This window comes from Coregonus lavaretus (assembly GCF_964263955.1).
Source record: "Coregonus lavaretus genome assembly, chromosome: 12".
Classification (NCBI taxonomy): domain Eukaryota; kingdom Metazoa; phylum Chordata; class Actinopteri; order Salmoniformes; family Salmonidae; genus Coregonus; species Coregonus lavaretus.
In genome coordinates this window covers 24884732-24905995 of record NC_139999.1, presented here as the reverse complement: position 1 = coordinate 24905995, position 21264 = coordinate 24884732, and the positions used below count along the sequence as shown (strand labels likewise).

Genomic DNA, 21264 nt, shown 5'->3' with positions numbered 1-21264 from the left:
TAAATCAGCCTGACAATATAGGGGGGATGGTGGTGACGATGGGATTTTACTGTAAATCAGATGGCATAATAGGGGATGAAGGAAAAAAGTTGAAAGGTTTTGTTGTGATTCGTCTTACCATTGGTGACATATTCTACACTTCAAAGGGATTTACAGTAAGCACATACATCTGTATGGGGTCATCTACTGTATAGCAAGGAGAGGTGAAGAGCAGCAATGGAAGAGAGAGAGAAACTGGGGGAGACAGAATCCGGAAGGGAAAGTGAAATAGAAGAGGGGAAGATGGAAAAGGAGGGAGGGAGAAAGGGAGATGGAAAGAGATGAAAAGTGTAAAAGATCTTAGAAACGTTGACTCACCATGTAGCGCAGGTCGTCGAAGCCATTAAGCAGCAGCTTGCTCTCGTACTGCGGCAGCCCCACATGCTCCAGCCACTCTCCCACAGGCTGGTCCAGGGCTTTGCTGCAGGCCCCATCTGCCGAGAGAGGGAAGCGCTTCAGCAGGGAGAAGCCGTTCAACCGGTAGCAGCGGCACTCCGAGGACGAGACATGGCATTGCCACATCATCCTCGGCCAGCACAACCGAATGCAGGAGCACCAGCAGGGCAGAGGAGACAGGGTCCAGGCTGTGGGAGGGCGGCTCCCACAAGGCAGGAGGGGGCCCGGCTATTCTTACACTAGAGATATAGTTGTGGAACCTGCCCACGTGGTATACTGTACACCCACTGTTGTTACTGTGAGTGTCAATGTCAGGCAAGGGTGGAGGTAGAGGTGGATATGTAGATCCTTTGAATATTGATCACCACGTTCAATTGATTGAGCCAATCTGGTATCTTCCATCAAAATGTTTTGCTAATTACTGACATGGAAATTGCCAATGCTTCAAAATGTGTCATTTCTAGCACACTGTAATACGGTGCACTAAACAAAATAATTTTCCAGACCACACAAAGATGATACAGTATTACTGGATATCATATTCCACATGCTGTCTTTTATCCTGGTTAAACCATCATCATCATCATCCTTTTTTTAAACAGATAATATTCCACGTGTATGGTAAACCAAAGTAAGTTACAGCTCCACAGAGTACACTTTGTAGCACTTGGTCACCTCTGTCTCAGTCCCATGGCTTTATTGGACAACCTGTCTGAGAGCTCTGACGGTAGAACCATGATGAGGTAAGGGTATTCATGTAATCTGGATCATGGGATTCTCTCTAGGATTCTGGTCTTCCTCCACAAACAGAATGAGAGTCCAATCTCATAAACCAAAACTCAGGTTTCCCTTTGGCTTCCGACTGTTGATGAAAAACTCCTGAAATGAAATCAGAATTCAATCACCAGCCGCTTGATAAAGCTCCAGCTTCCGGCATGCCTGCTTGCCTGAGGCGCTATGTCCTTGGTGTTCCCAGTGATCCTGGTGGTAAACCTGGTGCTTCCCAGCATATATACTCATTCAGAGAAAGTTCTTATCATATCTCACACCAGTAAATCCAAGCTCAGCTCTAACAGAGCGCAGGTGAGCCTCTTGACTCTTGGCTGAGATCTCCACAGGACCACCTTGGTTTAGCCTGCCTCCTCCCTGTGCGATAAGACCCCTCCACCCCACCTGGCTCTCCCCCACCGTGGGTACAGCTAGCTCCAGAAGCCCCTGTGCTCAGGGCAGAGGTTTGCTGCATCCCCTGTCTGATGCATGCACTGTCACAAAGCAGCTGCTCTCGGCTCACACGCTCCCCTCACCGCTCCCCTCACAGGACATAACGTCCAGATGCTGGATACTCACGAGTCCAGAAAGCAGCCTCAACCACGTCCTTCCCGCATCCACAACAGGCAGTCTTGATGCTCATCCCCCTTCCCATTCAGACAAATCCCTCAAGCTTTTTCTCTCTTCTGCTTTCTTTCTGGCTCTTTATCTCATTCCCTCATTCACATATTCTCTCAGTCCACTGCAGGGCTTCTGTATGCTGCCTGATGGAGAAGGGTACTGCTTCACGTATCAGCTCTCCGTTCCTCCCCCTATCTCTCTCTGCCTAACACTCTTACTATATAAATCCCCCTCCCTCTCCCTTTACCTCATAGCCTCTCTCCCTCTACCTCACAGCATATCTCTCTCTCTCTCTCCCTCTACCCCAGTCTCTCTCTCTCTCCCTCTACCCCAGTCTCGCTCTCTCTCTCTCTACCCCGGTCTCTTCCTCTCTCTCTTCCCACCCTCTGCACTGATTAGAATTGCACAGAGGCACTCTGATCTTGCTAGTGCTGAAAAGACACCACCGTCAGAGGCAGGGAACAAGCACTAGGAGCCTCAAAATCACAGACCTCTCTGTATGGAATGACTGGAATATAAAAGGATGTAGGTTTCTCCCCTTCTACATGGGCAGTGATTTCAAAGCTCGGCTTCCCAGTGCTTTACAAGGGATATTAAAATAAAGAAAATGTTCAAGCTTATTCACAGCTGGCCTTAATTAATTTACATCTCGCTGTGATGATTGGGCGAGTGGGGCAGCACTGATTCAAGTCAGTGCAATGCTCTCTCTCTCTCTCTCTCACACACACACACACACACACACATGCACACACAGTGTTTAACGGACTGTCTCTCATACTGTCTAACATAATGACTCTCAAGTCCCTTTCACCATGCGACAAGATGACAGGAGAGACATTACACTCTTAGAAAAAAAGGTGCTATCTAGAACATAAAAGGGTTCCTCTGCTGTCCCCATAGGAGAACCCTTTGAATAACCCTTTTTTGTTCCAGGTAGAACACTTTTGGTTCCAGAGAGAACCCTTTTCAGTTCCATGTAGAACCCTTTCCTATGGGGACAGCTGAAGAACCCTTTTGGAACCCTTTTTTCTAGGAGTGTAACTCCTGTTGTTACGTCAGCACATATCACAAACTATTTTTAGAATACAACAGTTGATGCGTGAAGCTTACAGGTCAGATAACTGCAGGAATCATATGGGTGAAATGCAACAGGATAATACGAATGGGCACACAGACTTCTATTGACAGAAATCCAAATTGGCATTTGCACCCACCTATGCAGGGCTGCTTACTGCGTCCATCACTGGTGTTATCTGGATACAGCTACAGGCACAGAGTAATTATGCAGGCTTTCAGTCTGCCTGTGAACGCCTCACACATCCCATCCCCAGCCAGCTGGCCAGAGGAGGAGAAGTGATGGTTACAGGAGCGATCGATTTGAGCTCCTGCCGTAATTGGCCGGCTGTCACCCAGTTGCTCTGACTTAATGATCAGGTAAAGGTCAGGTCTTTGTGACCACGCATCTGAGCTAAGCGCAAGAGCTAACGCTCATAATTCATAATCAAGAACAGAAAGCCCTTCTATTAGACACGCTTTGGGATATAGAGAGAAAGGATGTATGCACTCAGTACTGTAAGTCGTTCTGGATAAGAGCGTCTGCTAAATGACAAAGAATATATATTTGAAAAGGAAGAGGAAGAGAAAAGAAGCAGACATAAAAGAGATGGACAGAAGAAGTTGAATAGTGAAGATGATGAAATGTGCATGTGGGGGAGGTAAGATGGTAATAAAGAAATAGGAAAGATTGGAGCAGACTCATTACGTTTCAGTCAGACCCCTCTCTCTTCCCCCAGAGCTTTACCGATGGCAGCTTCTTCATTATATCACTCAAACAAAGCCTGTTAAAAATACCGGCCCTCCCCACCCAATTACAGCCATTCATTTGGGACGACAACAGCTCCCAGGGACCAGCGGGGCCTAATTACTGAGTGATTGTTACTGTTAGGGGGAACTGGGTCACTATCTCAGCCCACTAAACGAGTATTCACGTCCAGTTTGGGCTAGTGGGCTTCCGTAGGGACCGAGAGAGCTACCTAGGTCTAAACTTGGCTCAGGGGGAAACCAGAAATACTATATTTACGGAGAGGTAAAGGCTCTGTTGTCTAGATAAAGCACTGCCTCTGTATCAGTGTGAGAGTAGCACTAGCTCTGTCAACACATCCACAACGGCAACGCTACCGAAAGGAGCCGCAAAGCTGAATTAATTAACGGGAACGGAAGACGGACACTATTCCTTTGAACGTCAGAGGAGTGGCAAACACAAACTGAGCTGCAGGATGCCTCCTGTGTGTTGTTAGGAGAGCTCCCTCTCTCTCTCCCTCCCTGCTCCCTGTTTAAGCTAATTTACTCAATGCTCCTGTAACAGACAATTGAAGCACTTTCAAACCACAAATGCAAACAGCACAACATTTAAGCATTCTATAGGCCACATGGAATTGCAGGGATGTTTCAATAGGCAAAATGGCACAGCAGTCACAATTTTTTTTATTATAGTTTAGGATTCATTGGCACAACTTGGCTCCAGGCCATCCCTGGGAAATAGTATCTATGAAGAAAGAGGGATGAGAGGAATAGGAGGGAGAGAAAGGGATGGAAGGAATGGGGGATAATATAGCTCCTTTACAATGGTGGGAGGGAAGAAGAGTGACGATTTGGCTTCCCTCTCCCTCACTGAAAGGGCACATTCATTTTGTGTCATTTCATTTTGTAGGAGAATACAATACCCTCATTATGCCTTTACCAAGAGGGCAAGTCAGTCAACACACTTGGGCTAAACATAGGGCGGCAGGTAGCCTAGCGGTTAGAGCGTTGGTGCAGGTAACTGAAAGGTTGCTGTTTCAAATACCCTAGCTGACAAGGTGAAAGATCTGTCAATGTGCCCTTGAGCAAGGCACTTAACCCTACTTTGCACACATTTCACTGCACCTATCTGATGTATGTGACAACAAAACATATTTGGTAGATTTTTTTTTTTTTTTACATCCCATCTCCATGCACAATGACAGAGTAATAAGCAATCAGGTACTATCAGGTGATAGAATCAGCACTGCTATGAATCAGCTGAATCTGGGACAGGCTCCTGCTGAGTCCTCTTTATGAAAAACTCAAAATACTGAAATAGTATAGTAGCACCGTCTACATCAACAAACACATAAATTACCATACTTTCCAGCCACATTACGTAGAGTATAATAACATCAGGTATAAAAATAATAATAAATGAGTGGCAGATGAAATTGGAATAAATAAAATATATACTTTCAAGTGAAGGAGAGGAAACAGTGAGTTTCATTAGTGAGTTTCATTACAGTGGTTATGACTAATGAAAATAATAAACTATGCATCAAGGACCATATTTGGACGTTATGACGGTGGCCTGTTCAGTGTAATGGACACACATCGTCAGAGGAAGGCAGATGTGCTGTATGATGCCATGATGAAAAAGACCCCAGCACAGACAGCCTGCAGTGTTTAGCTATTACTGCAAATTAATAATGCATATTAATAATGCACATTACAACATTAAGCCGAAAGAGTGTCATTATCAATATGAGTTTGACAAAAAATCCTCATAGGACAACGACCATAATCCACTGAGGTAAATAGCTTTGTGGAATCACATTATAGAAAAGTGTCTAAGGGAGACTATTGAGCAGTAGAGATCCAGTATACCAAGTTGGTAATGTAATCTAAACAAATTGAGCAATTGTCAGTTGGCTTCTCACTGAGCGCTGCCTGAAAGATAGACTTGATGAAGCAGAGAATAGATTCAGCCTCTATTGAGACACAGCACAGGAAAAATGATAGTCAAGTGAAGTTTGAATTAGATTTCTCTTAAAGTGGAAAAACACACACACACACAAAAATCCCATACAGATGACAGAAGTTTCACACAAAACAAATTGCTTTGATTTATGGGAGAAAAAAAAAATATTTCTTAATATCGTTTATGTCTTAGTTATTGGCTGTTAATGAGCCTGTACAGCATAAAAACAGTCTGCCTCTAACGAATCTGGTTAACCCTTTACTTTAACGCTCTGTCATAAGGCCTACATAGAGCTGTCATAAGATGGCTGACTGTTTGTATGCAGCATTTACCTGTGGTGCGCTGCTGGTCATTGGACGACTCGATGCCTGCTCCAATCAGGTTCATTATCTTCTCAATCTGAGGAAGAGGAGTGGAACATTAGGACAAACCAGATATGGTTACCCCCAGGTAATGATCATCAACATGTGCTCCTACAGCTTGTTTCTGTGTGTTTCCAAACAGTGTACTGTTGATTGAACATGGATGCTGACTGAGGAGGAGGGCTGACTGAGGAGGAGGGCTGAAGATGGAGGAGGGCTGAAGATGGAGGAGGGCTGACTGAGGAGGAGGGCTGAAGATGGAGGAGGGCTGAAGATGGAGGAGGGCTGAAGATGGAGGAGGGCTGACTGAGGAGGAGGGCTGAAGATGGAGGAGGGCTGAAGATGGAGGAGGGCTGAAGATGGAGGAGGGCTGACTGAGGAGGAGGGCTGAAGATGGAGGAGGGCTGAAGATGGAGGAGGGCTGAAGATGGAGGAGGGCTGAAGATGGAGGAGGGCTGACTGAGGAGGAGGGCTGAAGATGGAGGAGGGCTGAAGATGGAGGAGGGCTGAAGATGGATGAAGAGTAAAACAACAATGTGATGGGTAGTGTTTTATTGGTCCTTCACACTCCCTCCACCACTCAGCAAAAACACAGCAGGGTGAGGGTGTTAGGGTGAATTACAATTTAAAGCGGTTGAACCTTGGGTGGACGAAGCGCAGGGAAAACTTGTAGGCCAAATTGCTTTAGATCTCTGCAAAATGACCTTTATAAGATTCAATAAGGCTCTCTGCCCCATCTCTGAATAAAAAGTGAAAACCTGCAGTATACAGAGTGAAACAACAAGCCTGCCTGGAGGTTAACACAAAACAATCCAAGCACATCATGGGCCTAAAACCTATTGCCTTAGAAAATAACGAATAATAATTTATCTTATGAAAGCAAAGTCAAGAAGATATTGCAGTAATATTACACAGTTCAGCTCTGTCTTTTTGTGTGAGAACTGGTGTTGTGACATTTTCCAGCACCCTCTACTCTTGGCAGACTGAGATTCTGGGAAGATAACTTCTCAGAGCCATGGAGGGAGCTTACTGTACTCTAACTGTTCAGGAGGTAGCTAATGCCATAACACAGCGCTATCCAGTGATTTAATCAGCATATTCTACTATTATAAGAGCCTGCAAATCTGAATTTGCTTTCACAAGTGGCACTGGAGACATAGAAAGGGTTATTTTATGTAGTATTTAGTATTTGAGAAGCCCTATGCACTTTGCTAGTGGCATCAACACTTGATTCATTTAGAAGTCAGACACGTGGGAAGCATGGCAGCTCCCTCCAGCGATACAGACCTCACATATTCCACATTGAATTAACCCAGTTACATTCTATATCACACACTTACCATCACCACATTGCCCATATTCTATAGTGCACCTTATCTCAGCCCAAAAGCTGTTTTTTGAGGAATTCCATCTCATTACGATTAAAGAGCTAGAATATGCTGGGGACTCTTTCGGCCTGAGAGTAGTACAATTAAGGCTACATAACTGTTCCACATCATCACTCTTGCCAGATGTACAGGACATCAGGCGAGAACAAATCTGTGGAAAATCCGTACAAAAACCTAGTCAGTGTAGCTATCTTAATGCATCACATAATAGATCATTTTTCAAAGTGAATTTGTGACTCCTTAAGGGGTCTGATATAGACTTTCCAGTAAGCTCTTGAGTGGCAAGCCCTTGATTAGTGCAACAGTGGATTGGAATAATCAGGTATAGAGACCACAAATAAATAAATGATAGCACAGTTATGAAGTGAAGTGGACCCTGTTAAATCAATTGTGTTCCTCTTAAAGTGATCACGCTGCAATCAGTTGGGATCTATATACTAATCCTCTTAGTGGGCCATTCAATCTCTGCTGCTGATGCCATGCTGCTGTCACACTGCTCTGTTCCCCACACCAAGGAGCCAGGGAGAAGACCTGTTGGGAAGCTGCTTACCCCAACTGGCTCATCAACCCATAAAACCCCCTTTCCAAACCAGGGCCTCTCATGGGTCTGTGGTTACATTTGTATAGTAATGTATGACCACCACATTCTTTTTTTAATGGCAATTCAACTCATTTGGGACAGTCAAGCCAAAGCGATTAATTTAGCTAAGTCCCCATTTAAACAAAAGTAAATTCATTAATTATACACCCATCTGTGTAGATCATGATGAATCACTGTCAGCTATAAGCTTTGTATAGGATCAATGTGGTCTCAGGGAAATTTGTATTATACTGTTACGTTTATAGGTTGCATTATGATTGGAATAGTGTATGTACAATATCATACGAATTATAGGACGAATAGTATCATACTTCTTACACCGTATGTGTTACAGGAGGGGGTCGCAGTTCCGGAGTGACCCACTAGGTGTCATCCTCCGACAACCTTAGGGACCTCCTCACTCACAGTCTGGACTAATCATTATCTTATTGGTGTCACCTGTGTCTACCTGTTCACCTGTGTATTTATGCCCTCACTTCCCTGTGTTCCCTTGCTCTGTTTTCTCTGCCAAACAGTACTAATCAGTGTCTGATCGCGAGACATATATACAGGTACTTGAGAAGTGTTCTCCCTGTTTCATTGTTGTTTTCAGTCATAGTTAGTATTTCGTATGTTTGCTGTCAGCCTGTTTTTGGAGACCAATTAGCTCCTCCTTTAAGTCCGTTATTTTGTATCCTGGTTTTGGGACCACCAGTAAAGATCCTTGTTTCACCATCTCTGCCTACTGCCTACTGTCTATCCTGCACCGCACCTGGGTCACACCTCACACCAACCCTTACACGTATGTCCACCAGATGCACATACATTTTGCAGTGCTGTTTTTGCTGGATGTCTATTCCGCATTTTCTGTACTTGACTCACATGCACTTCACAAAGCTGCAGAAAGGCTTGCAGCGTGGATAAGGTTGTTTTCGCTGTCTCTGGGTTCCCTGCCTTGTTCGACCAAAGCGCCAATTGCCACCGGGACCTCCATGTTAAACATGCTGCATGGAGACACATTGCCAATACGATTGGATTACCTGGTCAGTTGAATGTGAAATAATTTGCTGGAAATTGGAAGCTAGGTGCTGCCAATTTCTTAGCTAAGCTATCTAGCAAAGTCGTTAGCTTTGTAGTTAGATAGCTAGCTAGCTATCTGGCTTGACTGTTTATGAACTTCTGTTCATACCACCGCAAGGTAAAGCAATGCACGAGTTGAAAATATTGAACGCATGCGGTACACAGAACGCACCGCATTCTAGTGCGGCATCCCCAAAGCAGCGTTGTGGACTGCTCCATTGACAATTAATCAGTTCCTCTGGAACACAAAGAGTTCGTTGTTGTCTAAAGTACTGTAACTAGACCATTAGTAGGTATCATACCTGTATGTCTTGGAGGTGCTTAGAAATACGTAAAGTATGTTTTGTATGGCTCTGAGGCCAGGCTGGTAGGATAGCCACTAAACTACTTAATCAATTAGAAGCCTGACCCATTAATTCCTTTGCCAGATTGCATAGCAACAGAGCTTGTATAGGAACTTTTCTTCTCCCTTTTCTCAGTATCTAGGCACCATAAGAATGTGTGCTCCCTAACTATTGCCTTTTGACTGCAGGTATACTGCAAATGAGTGGTGAAGTTGATCCATCAGGAGGTAATATATGAGGCAGGGGGGTAAAAGCCGATTTATGCTTGATCCGAAAATGTGGTCAGAGGCTCTATATGGAGGGTGTGACGAAATTGCGGAGCCTCCGGAGGCATGCAGAGGCCAAATCAAACTTCGTACCGCATCGCCATGCGCCTCTCCAATTTTGAATCTATGCGGAGGGCTCCGTATAGCGCCGCGTTGACATGATTGGTTGACGGTAGGTGGGGGCGGTATGTCCTATATAAACACAAACTCACTTCCTTGACAACTTCCTTCACAACAGCTTTGCTCTGCTCCGCTAAGCGCAAGAAGTATGAAAGCCCTGACGTCTGCGGAGGCTGCATCGCAGTAAATGCTGTACGGACACTTCAGACGTTGGATTGACCATGCAGAGCCTTTAAGCCAGATTGGTATGTAACAGGATCACTATTTTAGGGCAGGCCACAGTACAGACTAACGGACTAGTGTACAAAGACCCATGACTGAAGACATGTCAGAGATGGGCTGATGAGGGGCTTTTTCAGATTTTAATGGATGCCTGTTTCACCTATGGAATAGGTTCACTGCTGAACTACCCGTCGGCTATATCGGCTAGATGATGAGAGCAGAATTTAAATCAAGAGATTTTTTTATGTTTAACCAAGCAGGTTTTCTCACATCCCCGCACCAATCTGGTGCAGTGAGCGGGATGGGGACATGGCCTTCGTGTTTCGCTGGGTGAGATTTTTTTTTTGCTCATGTTCATGAACACATCTGTCAAAATAGATATTATAAATAGATGTTCTCTCTGCCCTAGCTAGCCACATAAATTATGAACCGAGTTAAACCAGCATATGTGCTGAACATGTTAGTCCTCTTTCCCAGCTAAAATTATTTTCAGCCAGGGCCTCAATAGGCTGCAGTAATGTTAACACGATGAGAGAAATGGACGAGACCATGCCACAAAAGACTCAGACACACACACACACACACACACACACACACACACACACACTACAACCACAATCATCTCTCCGATACAAAAGGGTCATTTGAAGTGCGCTCACTAAAGAAAGGAGATATTCAAAGCATCTCTAATGACTAGAGGTATCGAGGTATGCATCTGTAACATGTCTGGTTTCGACAGATGTGTCTTTAGAGAATTTAACAGATGTACTCAAGATGTAAAGCTGTTGATCACAAATGTCATCATACATGTCATCAGCATAGTGTGTGATGATCCCTTGTTTGCTAGAGTGCTCTCCCGCGTGGAGGACTGCTCTTATGCCAAAATATAACCTTTATATCAAATCAAATAAATGGGACAAACATAATCAAGGCGAGATAATGACAAGGAATTACAACTATAAATGACTCCAGACAATTGTGGACAGAAAAAAATGCCCAGCTGAGAATTTCAGGCTCTGACTGCTGGACATGCTGTAGTCTAATACTGAGTGTGTCTAAGGGCTGAGAGCAAACCAATCTCAACAGGAATATGGCCTCCTCTGCAGTTACTCCAACATATTGCAGTATGCAGTGTGTGTGTGTGTGTGTGTGTGTGTGTGTGTGTGTGTGTGTGTGTGTGTGTGTGTCACCCCTGGCTTCCTCTCTTCCTGTCTGTGTGTATGTAGACACTAGCTCTGGACTGTCCGAAGGGGACGGGACGTTGTTGATCTCCTTATGAGTAAGTCTGAGTAAGTCTTTGCCCTTGCATCCTCTCCCCCCACCCTGCCCCAAATGAGTCTAGAAGAGAAACAGACACACAGGGGCAGCTGCAAAACAGGATGCCCTTGAGAACAGAACAGGACACCCCACCCAGCGTGGCCTGAGTAAACAGTCCTGTCAGAGAGCAGAGAGAAGAGGGGAGAACAGAGAGGGGGCCAGGGAACCAGACAGTCCTGTCAGAGAGCAGAGGGGAGAGTAGAGAGGAGAACAGAGGGCTGGGGGGACGGGATGAGCCAGAAAATACAATAATTTCTATCTAGACTAGAGTTCAGCACAATGCAGCGTCAGACCAGGATTGAAGTAGGTGTTGAGGCTGGGGCTGTGGCCTGCATTAGCCTACTGGAGAGCAGGGGAAACTGGGGGAACAGAAGAGATGTCAAGCCCCTACTGCCCCTTCCCCTGCTGCCCCTACCCCTACTGCCCCTTCCACTGCTGCCCCTTCCCCTACTAACCCTTCCCCTGCTGCCCCTTCCCCTGCTGCCCCTTCCCCTACTGCCCCTTCCCCTACTCCCCCTTCCCCTGCTGCCCCTCCCCTGCTTCCCCTTCCCCTACTTCCCCTTCCCCTGCTGCCCCTTCCCCTACTGCCCCTTCCCCTGCTGCCCCTTCCCCTGCTGCCCCCTCCCCTGCTGCCCCTTCCCCTACTGCCCCTTCCCCTGCTGCCCCTTCCCTCCTGCCTATCACTCTTCTTCCTTCCTCTCTTTATCACTCATTACAACACCACCCTCTACTTACTCCCCCTCCTTACTACACCCGCTCCCCTCTTCCCCTAAAGGAGTTAAAAAGCTATATTGGAAGCCTGTCTATGCATAAACTCTCCCAGTGCCAATCCCTGCCTATCACCCCACCCAGAGAACCCAGAGAATTACCTCATCCCACTCGGAGGCGAAGGAGGGCGATCTCTCCATCTGTTTGTTCCCAGAACTGCAATTAGCCACAGACTCACTGCAGCCGTTCAGACCCCCATCCTCCTCACACAGGGGAGACACCAACAGGTCTGAGTCCGACTTGGAGAGTCTGCGGGTCAACTTCAGGTCCCCCGGAGGCTTCAGCCTGACTGGAGGCACAGCCACCTTCCCTGGCGACTCCCTGGCCTCAGCCTTGGCAGTGTGGACCACCGTGGCATAGATGGCATCAGCATCCAAGAGGGAGGCTGACATTACTGTGGAGCTGCCTGCCTGTGTGGCAGTGTTAGGATCCTAGCCTCCCTGTACCCAGGCCTCAGGCAGCAGTCTCTCCTCCTATACCAGTGGTCAGTGCAGAGAGGGCTGTAAAACACTGCAGGATCCAGCAGTCTCAGTCTGTACAGAGCTTTCTGTTGAATTCTGAGGAAAAGCCAGACAGAAGGGGTGATGTAAGAAACAGTGTGACAGGAAATATCTCTGTCATGACACTAATAAGAATCTGCCTACTAAATCATTCCTGTTTAAAACATATTGAATCTATTCCATTTTGTGAAATGGAGCGTGTAAGAGAGAGGATTGCTGCGTGTGTCCATGGCTCAGATACAATCATCAGGGTCCACCCACTAGTTGTATCCGGCTGCCCTCCCCTTAGTGACTGATGCCTCAGAGTTTTTTATGCTTTCCTTCCCCTCTCTGCATGTCTCTCTCTTGCTTTCTCTCGCTCTCTTCCTCCTCTTTCTCTTTCAGCCTTCTCTCTTATTCTTGAGCAACATACTATCTTTCAAATGGTCGGGTTTCAAACAAGACTGCCTAGAAAGAAAGACTATTCCCAACAGGATGGATGAATGAAACAGACACCAGTGACAAAAGGAAAATCAAGAAATGAGTGTGATACACAACACACACACAAACATACACACAAACATACCCCCCCCCCTTCACACACACACACACACACACACACACAGAAAATTATCCCAGTAAGGCACTACAATAGAATCAGATTCTGACTATTTCAAAGGAGTCTAGCTGCTTTATACAGTTCTAAAAAGAATGCTCTGTGCTTGCTTTTCAAAAATGAATCTAACACAGCAACAGTTAGTAAGTCATTCACAACAGCTGCTTTCAGGAACTGTAATAGCCTTAACAACATCATGTGAAATCCCCATTAATAGGTTTTACCATACCTGCACACTTTGTCTTTGTCTGTCTGTGTTCTGAGAAGAGCTGCCGTCCCATTCCTCATCTGTCCTCTGAATCCCTATCGGAGGACCAAGTTTGTCCCGTCCCGTGGTGGGGATCTGAGGCCTGGCCTTATTAAGACTGACAGCTGGGGTAATCAGGTTACTGACGCACTGGGTGCCTGCCTGTTCAGAGGAAGGGCTGCCTGCGAGGATTCCTTCACCACGTTCTGTGTGCTGTACCACTGGGTCTTGGATAAGCCCCTGAATGAATTCAAGTATATTTTCTGGTCAAGATATTTGCTCCATTAGGCATTTGAAGTTGACTGCCAGGCATTTCAATGGTTAAAATGGGTGAAGAGACTTGATGGCTTGACAAGAATGCAGAACGGATCCCACACACTCTCATATACTGAGCAGTCTATTCATCAGGGGTTGATTCTGACAAAAGGCTCTCTTGTAAGGCGTCCTTAGCCATCAGCAGCACCCGCTGCCATGCACTGTGTACCCCTTCCCTGTTGTGCCCCGCCCACCTCTTCCCTTTGGGTAGGACTGGTATGTACATGACACAAGGGATAACATCAGAGCCAGGGCGAGAGAGAGAGAGAGAGAGAGAGAGAGAGAGAGAGAGAGAGAGAGAGAGAGAGAGAGAGAGAGAGAGAGAGAGAGAGAGAGAGAGAGAGAGAGAGAGAGAGAGAGAGAGAGAGAGAGAGAGAGAGAGAGAGAGAGAGAGAGAGAGAGAGAAACAGAAACAGAGAAACAGAAACAGAGAGACAGAGAGAGAGAGAGAGAGAGAGAGAGAGAAACAGAAACAGAAACAGAAACAGAGAAACAGAAACAGAGAGACAGAGAGACAGAGAGAGCACTGCTCAGCACTGAACTCAGCCGCACCCCTCAGTATAACATAACACACACTGGGCACAGACTAATGACTAAAAAACTGAGGTGAAATAAACCTAATTATTCATAACCATTTTGAAAGGTTCTGGGCATAGAATAAATGTTTACAGAGATGTAATGATGCCTTAATGGTATATTAGAGGTACCAAAAGAAGAAAGAAATACGTATGCTCCTTCATCTGGCTGCAGAGCTCCAGGGCAGAGAGAATGACTCATGAACACAGTCCTCCAACCAAGCGAAGCACAGACAGCAAACACAGCAGCACAGTGTAGTAAACAAACGCAACGCAAGCACCTATCTGTGTTTCAGTGTGTTGTATGCTCTCTGACTCACAACTGCATTTTAGATTTTAGGGTTCTTTGGCATTTGGTCTCTGAGGTACTTTGCACCTATGCATCCCAAGGCCCTCAGTTTACATTTTCATAACACTGCAGGAATCCAGAAACACTCTGTTGTTCCATTACTTCCCTCCTGCTTGAAATCATTATTTCTCTTTGCAAACCTGGTGCTTTACATCATCTCGACAAGCCCCAGATGACCTGCATTCATTCTATGAAGTGAAAGGGGGTCCATTGTGTTATAAAGATAATCAGCCATAGATGTTATTGCCTTCTGTGAAGCAAGCTGTTTGGCTCGAACACAAATCTTAGAACCAAGCTAACTCATACTAGTGAAAATGAGGAAAACAGGACAAACACTGCCTAGTGCCTACCTCTCAGAGACACCTTGTATAAAATGAAACCACACTTTCTCTATGTCTTATGAATATTTTAACCCCATTTCATTGCAGTATATGAGAAGTCCATCCTTTAGAATCACGAGAGAACTCTATTAGCTTACACCAAGTCTTACTAGGGATTTTGAGAATTTGCCTGGGCCATGACACTGACTCTCAGCCTCTTAGAACTTAGAAGCTCTTACAAAGTCAACCTGTCACATGTACTGTATCTCAGCACTCTCATTTACAGCACTCACCCTGAATGTGGTGTGGTTGAAAATACATGTTGGACTGTGAAGCAGTAATTAAATTATGATCTGTAAGAGTTATGTAGGCTTACAGTTACTGTTTGAACTAAAACACAAGTTTTCAATAATGTTAAATTATTTAAACCAGTTAAATGTAGCTAAATGTAATCACAAATGTAATCTACATAATCCCCAAAAGTATTTCTGATGAGGGCCATGAACAATAACTAGTAATTCTGCATACTCCAAGAAGATTAAAATCTCACCTTTATGGTAAAAATAGTTATAAATTGCTGTGGTGTAGTCACTTTTGAGGACACAAGCTCTAGTACACAGTAAAATATGAAAATAATTTTTATTTTGGTCATTTAGCAGACGCTCTTATCCAGAGCGACTTACAGGAGCAATTAGGGTTAAGTGCCTTGCTCAAGGACACATCGACAGATTTTTCACCTAGTTGGCTTGGGGATTAGAACCAGCAAACTTTCGGTTACTGGCACAACGCTCTTAACCACTAAACTACCTGCCGCCCCATTTTATATGATATATTTCCTAGTCAACAAAACTATATGAATAAGGCTTTACTTGACATATGCTTTCTAAATATAGTATAATCAAATTATAAAATGACTAGCTATAAGAGTTCACCTTCCTTATAACTGTAAAATACATATTTGTATGTTTAGTGTTAGAGAACATTAGCATATTTTCTCAAGATCTCTCTAGATCAAAATGTCTGCCCCCATTGCTGTGAAGATCTCACAGAGCTCTAGCTTGGCTTCCTGAACTCGTTAGGAACTCACATTTCATCTCGTATTAATGTTGTCCTATGACAAACAGAAAGTGTTGTTTTGTTTGTTTAAAATCTATGAATTATTTTAGATGAATGGCTTACATCGATCTCTGAATGTGCTACGGTGATGAAACCACTCTCTCCTGCTACGCTACGGTGTAAGGGTTGCAGGCATGTGCTTTGTCAGTGGCTATGGCGTAGGGTTCAGCCAGGAGTAGATGGACAGTCGGAGCAGCGAATAAAATGGTAGGAGGGACATCCCAGCTTCAAGTGTCAAGTACTGTATCAGTGGGAAACAGGGTTATCGCTCAATGCAAGCCATTTCAATCTACGGTGTCCACAGATCGATTTATAAGTGAAAATGTCGGTCGGAACCGGTACCAAAACCATGCAGGTCCCCTAAACAGGGGACTTTACATCTAAGAGGGTTAACAGTGTAAGGAACAGAGTAAGCCTATTGTCCATCTGGAAACAAGATCAAATTACCCTAATCTACAACAACTCAGACATACACAAAACATAAAAGATCAAGGTAGTCTGAGGTCAGCACAGATACAAAACAAAGGACATCCACCAGCTTAGAGCTCATTCAAGATGGACAGGCAGTCCTGTAAGAGGCTTATAACTGTCACAGATGGAGCTGACCTCCCAGCAGAGGAATGTGAAGGAAAGCACGCATGGCTGAGTGAAAACCCAGCACTGAATATCTATCAGTGTACTTTCATCCCAGAGGAGAGACGAGAGGCGACAGCCCAACAGACCGAGACTGTACACCATGCCACCAATGTCTTTCCTCTACAAACAGGGGCTGGTCACCTCTGGAAAACATGTGAATATGTTCATAAACAAAGCAAGATGAACTGTGGAAGAGACATAGAGTAATAGAGGAAATGACATCCGATGCAAAGGTAGATACACATCTTGACAAGTCCTTCCTATTCACAAGGGTTATAAACCTTGGTTTATTCCCCCTTCCAGTCTTAAGAACTTGATAGGGATCCTGTTTAAGTGGCTTAACTGGACAGGTGTTGGGAAGCAATCTCTTTAATTCAAATGGTCCAGTAAAGCCATATGGCCCATCACACTGGCATGGCTGGAAACTACACTAAATACTGTATCATCCCAGTAGACAATGAGATTCATAGCAACTACAGTATTTTAGTCACATTAGCTACTTTGATTTTGTACAACTTGGGATCATGTACTGCAGTTATTGCTTCTGGCCATATCCCGATGTAGAGTTAGCATGCAGCTCCAAAGTAAAAATCAAAGCACAGCATTGCACCATACCATCATTTGTATGCAAAAAGGGAATGAGAAGAGGAAAATGCTATGTGAATACATGACTGTGACTGTGTGTGTTTGTGTGTACTCGCACTGTGTGTGTGTGTGTGTGTGTGTGTGTGTGTGTGTGTGTGTGTGTGTGTGTGTGTGTGTGTGTGTGTGTGTGTGTGTGTGTGTGTGTGTGTGTGTGTGTGTGTGTGTGTGTGTGTGTGTGTGTGTGTGTGTGTGTGAAAGAGCCAGCAAAGAGCAGGGTTTCCTGTGCAAGTTAATGCTTGATTCTGTGCGCGATGAAAACAATACTAGGCACAGTTCCATGTTTGTGGATTTCCCATTAGGAGTCAGTGATGACAATGGCAAGTGAGACATTAAACATATTCCCGTTTTTATTGCACTTGGCACATAATTTGAAGAACAACACCACAAAAAAGAAAAAATATCAACAGTAAAAATAAAATAAATAATAATAACAATCTGATGAAGTATTCTCTTTGCTTTTCTGTCAAATACTCATGCTCTGATCTTTTTCCGAACAATTCCAGGTCCATCCTCAACACATACTGTTGAAATATATATTTAACTAACTGCACGGCACAATCACAATCAGGTTAGTGGTAGTTTCATTGGCGGTATGTTAATGAGATAGAAAAGCTTCAGAAAACAGATTTAATCCAGATAGAAGAAAAGAGAGATAGATGGAGCGAAACAAGTGGAGAGATAAAATGAAGAGCAGGAAGGTAGGAATGATAAAGCAGGGGAATTAATACATACAGTAGATAGTGCTGATGGTTGACAGTGAGGTCACTTTACAGTGATAGGCGACCTTGACAACATGACATTGACCAAGTGCCCGGAGGTGATATTAAAATGATGATAATGATATTGGCCATCACTTGCATCACTATCACTAAGGTGGCTGCTACATATTGGTCTGGTCGATGATTTAGCCCAACACAATACAATTTCAACACATACATTAAAACAATAGAAAAATTCCATAAAGAAAGTTTTTTTTATCAATCAGTATATTTGAGTTTAACCATAATACAGTGCATTTGGAAAGTATTCAGACCACTTAACTTTTCCCCACATTTTGTTAAGTTACAGCCTTATTCTAAAATGGATTAAATAAATAAAAATCCTCATCAATTGTGTAGCTCAGTTGGTAGCTCCAGAGTTCCTCTGTGGAGATGGGAGAACCTTCCAGAAGGACAACCATCTCTGCAGTACTCCACCAATCAGTCCTTTATGGTAGAGTGCCCAGATGGAAGCCACTCCTCAGTAAAAGGCACATGACAGCCCGCTTGGAGTTTGCCAGAAGGCCTGGTCTGATGAAACTAAGATTGAACTCTTTGGCCTGAATGCCAAGCGTAACGTCCACAGGAAACATTTTACATTTTAGTCATTTAGCAGACACTCTTGTCCAGAGCGACTTACAGTTAGTGAGTGCATACATTTTTCATACTGGCCCCCCGTGGGAAACGAACCCACAACCCTGGCTTTGCAAGCGCCATGCTCTACCAACTGAGCTACAGGGGACTGGCACCATCCCTACGGGGAAGAATGGTGGTGGCAGTATCATGCTGTGGGGATGTTTTTCAGCTGCAGGGACAGGGAGACTAGTCAGGATCGAGGGAAATATGAACGGAGCAAAGTACAGAGAGATCCTTGATGAAAACCTGCTCCAGAGTGCTCTGGACATCAGACTGGGGCGAATGTTCCCCTTCCAACAGGACAACGACCCTAAGCACACAGCCAAGACAACGCAGGAGTGGCTTCGGGACAAGTCTCTGAAGGTCCTTGAGTGGCCCAGCCAGAGCCTGGACTTGAACCTGATCGAACATCTTTGCAGCGACGCTCCCAATTCAACCTGTCAGAGCTTGAGAGGATCTGCAGAGAAGAATGGGAGAAGCTCCCCAAATACAGCTGTGCCAAGCTTGTAGCGTCATACCCAAGAAGACTCAAGGCTGTAATCGCTGCCAAAGGTGCTTCAACAAAGTACTGAGTAAAGGGTCAGAATACTTATGTAAATTTGATATTTCCGTTATTATTATTTTTATACATTTGCAAAAATGTCTAAAAACCAGTTTTTGCGTTGTTATTATCGGGTATTGTGTGTAGATTGATGAGGAACAAAACAATTTGATCCAGTTTAGAATAAGGCTGTAATGTAACAAAATGTGGAAAAAGTCAAGGGGTCTGAATACTTTCTGAATGCGCTGTATTTGCTGTAATATTTGATCTGGCTTTTCAGGAGGATGAAAATGAAATTGTAACCAGCTTTGTATTGCTTGTTTTAGAAAAGGCGATACTTTGAATAAGGTTTCATTTTCAATTAACAAAAATTAGAGGTTGTAATCTGGATAAAGGCAAAAAAGCCATTTTTAAACAGCGGGTGAGCCATTCTTACTAATCTGCTGGAGAAGCAGTTTGGGTTTAAGTATAACTTTTGTATGACTGAAGCTTTTAGTGAGAGGTTTAATGCTTTAATAATAATGTTTGCCCCCCCCCCCCCCCCCCCCCCCAAACTTGTATTAATTATATGTATACTTTACCCAAAATAAATAAGCAAGTTAAATTTTGTCTGGCTTACCGTTCCAAATAAAGTGAAAATGTTTTTGCTAATTTAATTAGAAAAATTAGACATCTGAAGTAGGCAGCAACATAAGTAAATAAGTAAACTGTGATATGACAAAATAATTAATCAGTGTAATTTTTCCATGAATAGACAGGTATGTACCTCTCCATGGTTGCAAGATCTTGTCAATTTTTGCTAACTTTGTATTCAAATGTGTTGTATTGAGTTCATTTATTTCTTTAGGGATATGAATACCAAGTATGTATACTTCACCATCAGACCATTTTATTGGTAAACTACAAGGTAATGTAAATGTTGTGTATTTTAACGATCTATTATGTAATATGGTACACTTATCATAGTCCAGAGAGGCTAGAGAAGTGATCTAGATCTTCAGTAAGACTGTGCAGGGATCCAGATTGCAGACTTAAGAGAAAACTAGAGTCATTGGCATACATTGACACTTTTGTTTTTAAGCCCTGGATTTCTAACCCCTTGATATCATTGTTGGATCTGATTTAATAGCTATCATTTCGATGGCCATAACAAATAGATATGGAGACAGTGGACAACCTTGTTCAACTCCTCTTGACAGTTCAATACTTTCTGATAAGTAACCATTATTTACTATTTTACATCTGGGGTTTCTATACATAACTTTAACCCATTGGTTAAGACATTCACCAAAATGTACAGTGAGGGAAAAAAGTATTTGATCACCTGCTGATTTTATACGTTTGCCCACTGACAAAGACATGATCAGTCTATACATTTAATGGTATGTTTATTTGAACAGTGAGAGACAGAATAACAACAACAAAAATCCAGAAAAACGCATGTCAAAAATGTTATAAATTGATTTGCATTTTAATTAGGGAAATAAGTATTTGACCCCTCTGCAAAACATGACTTAGTACTTGGTGGCAAAACCCTTGTTGCCAATCACAGAGGTCAGACGTTTCTTGTAGTTTGCCACCAGGTTTGCACACATCTCAGGAGGGATTTTGTCCCACTCCTCTTTGCAGATCTTCTCCAAGTCATTAAGGTTTCAAGGCTGATGTTTGGCAACTCAAACCTTAAGCTCCCTCCACAGATTTTCTATGGGATTAAGGTCTGGAGACTGGCTAGGCCACATAGAGTTGCATGATCATTGCAACTTTACGAGGTGAGATCTTGCATGGAGCCCCAGGCCGAGGGAGATTGACAGTTATTTTGTGTTTCTTCCATTTGCGAATAATCGCACCAACTGTTGTCACCTTCTCACCAAGCTGCTTGGCGATGGTCTTGTAGCCCATTCCAGCCTTGTGTAGGTCTACAATCTTGTCCCTGACATCCTTGGAGAGCTCTTTGGTCTTGGCCATGGTGGAGAGTTTGGAATCTGATTGATTGA

At 44.0% G+C, this 21264-nt stretch overlaps 1 protein-coding gene across 2 annotated transcripts in view; it reads right to left on the bottom strand.

Moving 5' to 3' along the window:
- Window positions 1-12739, bottom strand: part of LOC311138463 (ankyrin repeat and SAM domain-containing protein 1A-like) — a 30985-nt gene extending 18246 nt beyond the window's left edge. For both annotated transcript variants that reach the window (XM_084173149.1, XM_084173148.1), the window contains exons 1-3: window positions 12139-12739; window positions 5923-5989; window positions 358-473 (exon numbers count right to left, since the gene is read on the bottom strand). In XM_084173149.1, the coding sequence (XP_084029275.1) occupies window positions 358-473; window positions 5923-5989; window positions 12139-12429 (474 nt within the window). In that variant the 5' untranslated portion in view covers window positions 12430-12739. The remainder of the gene's footprint in view (window positions 1-357; window positions 474-5922; window positions 5990-12138) is intronic.
- Window positions 12740-21264: the final 8525 nt, after the last annotated feature.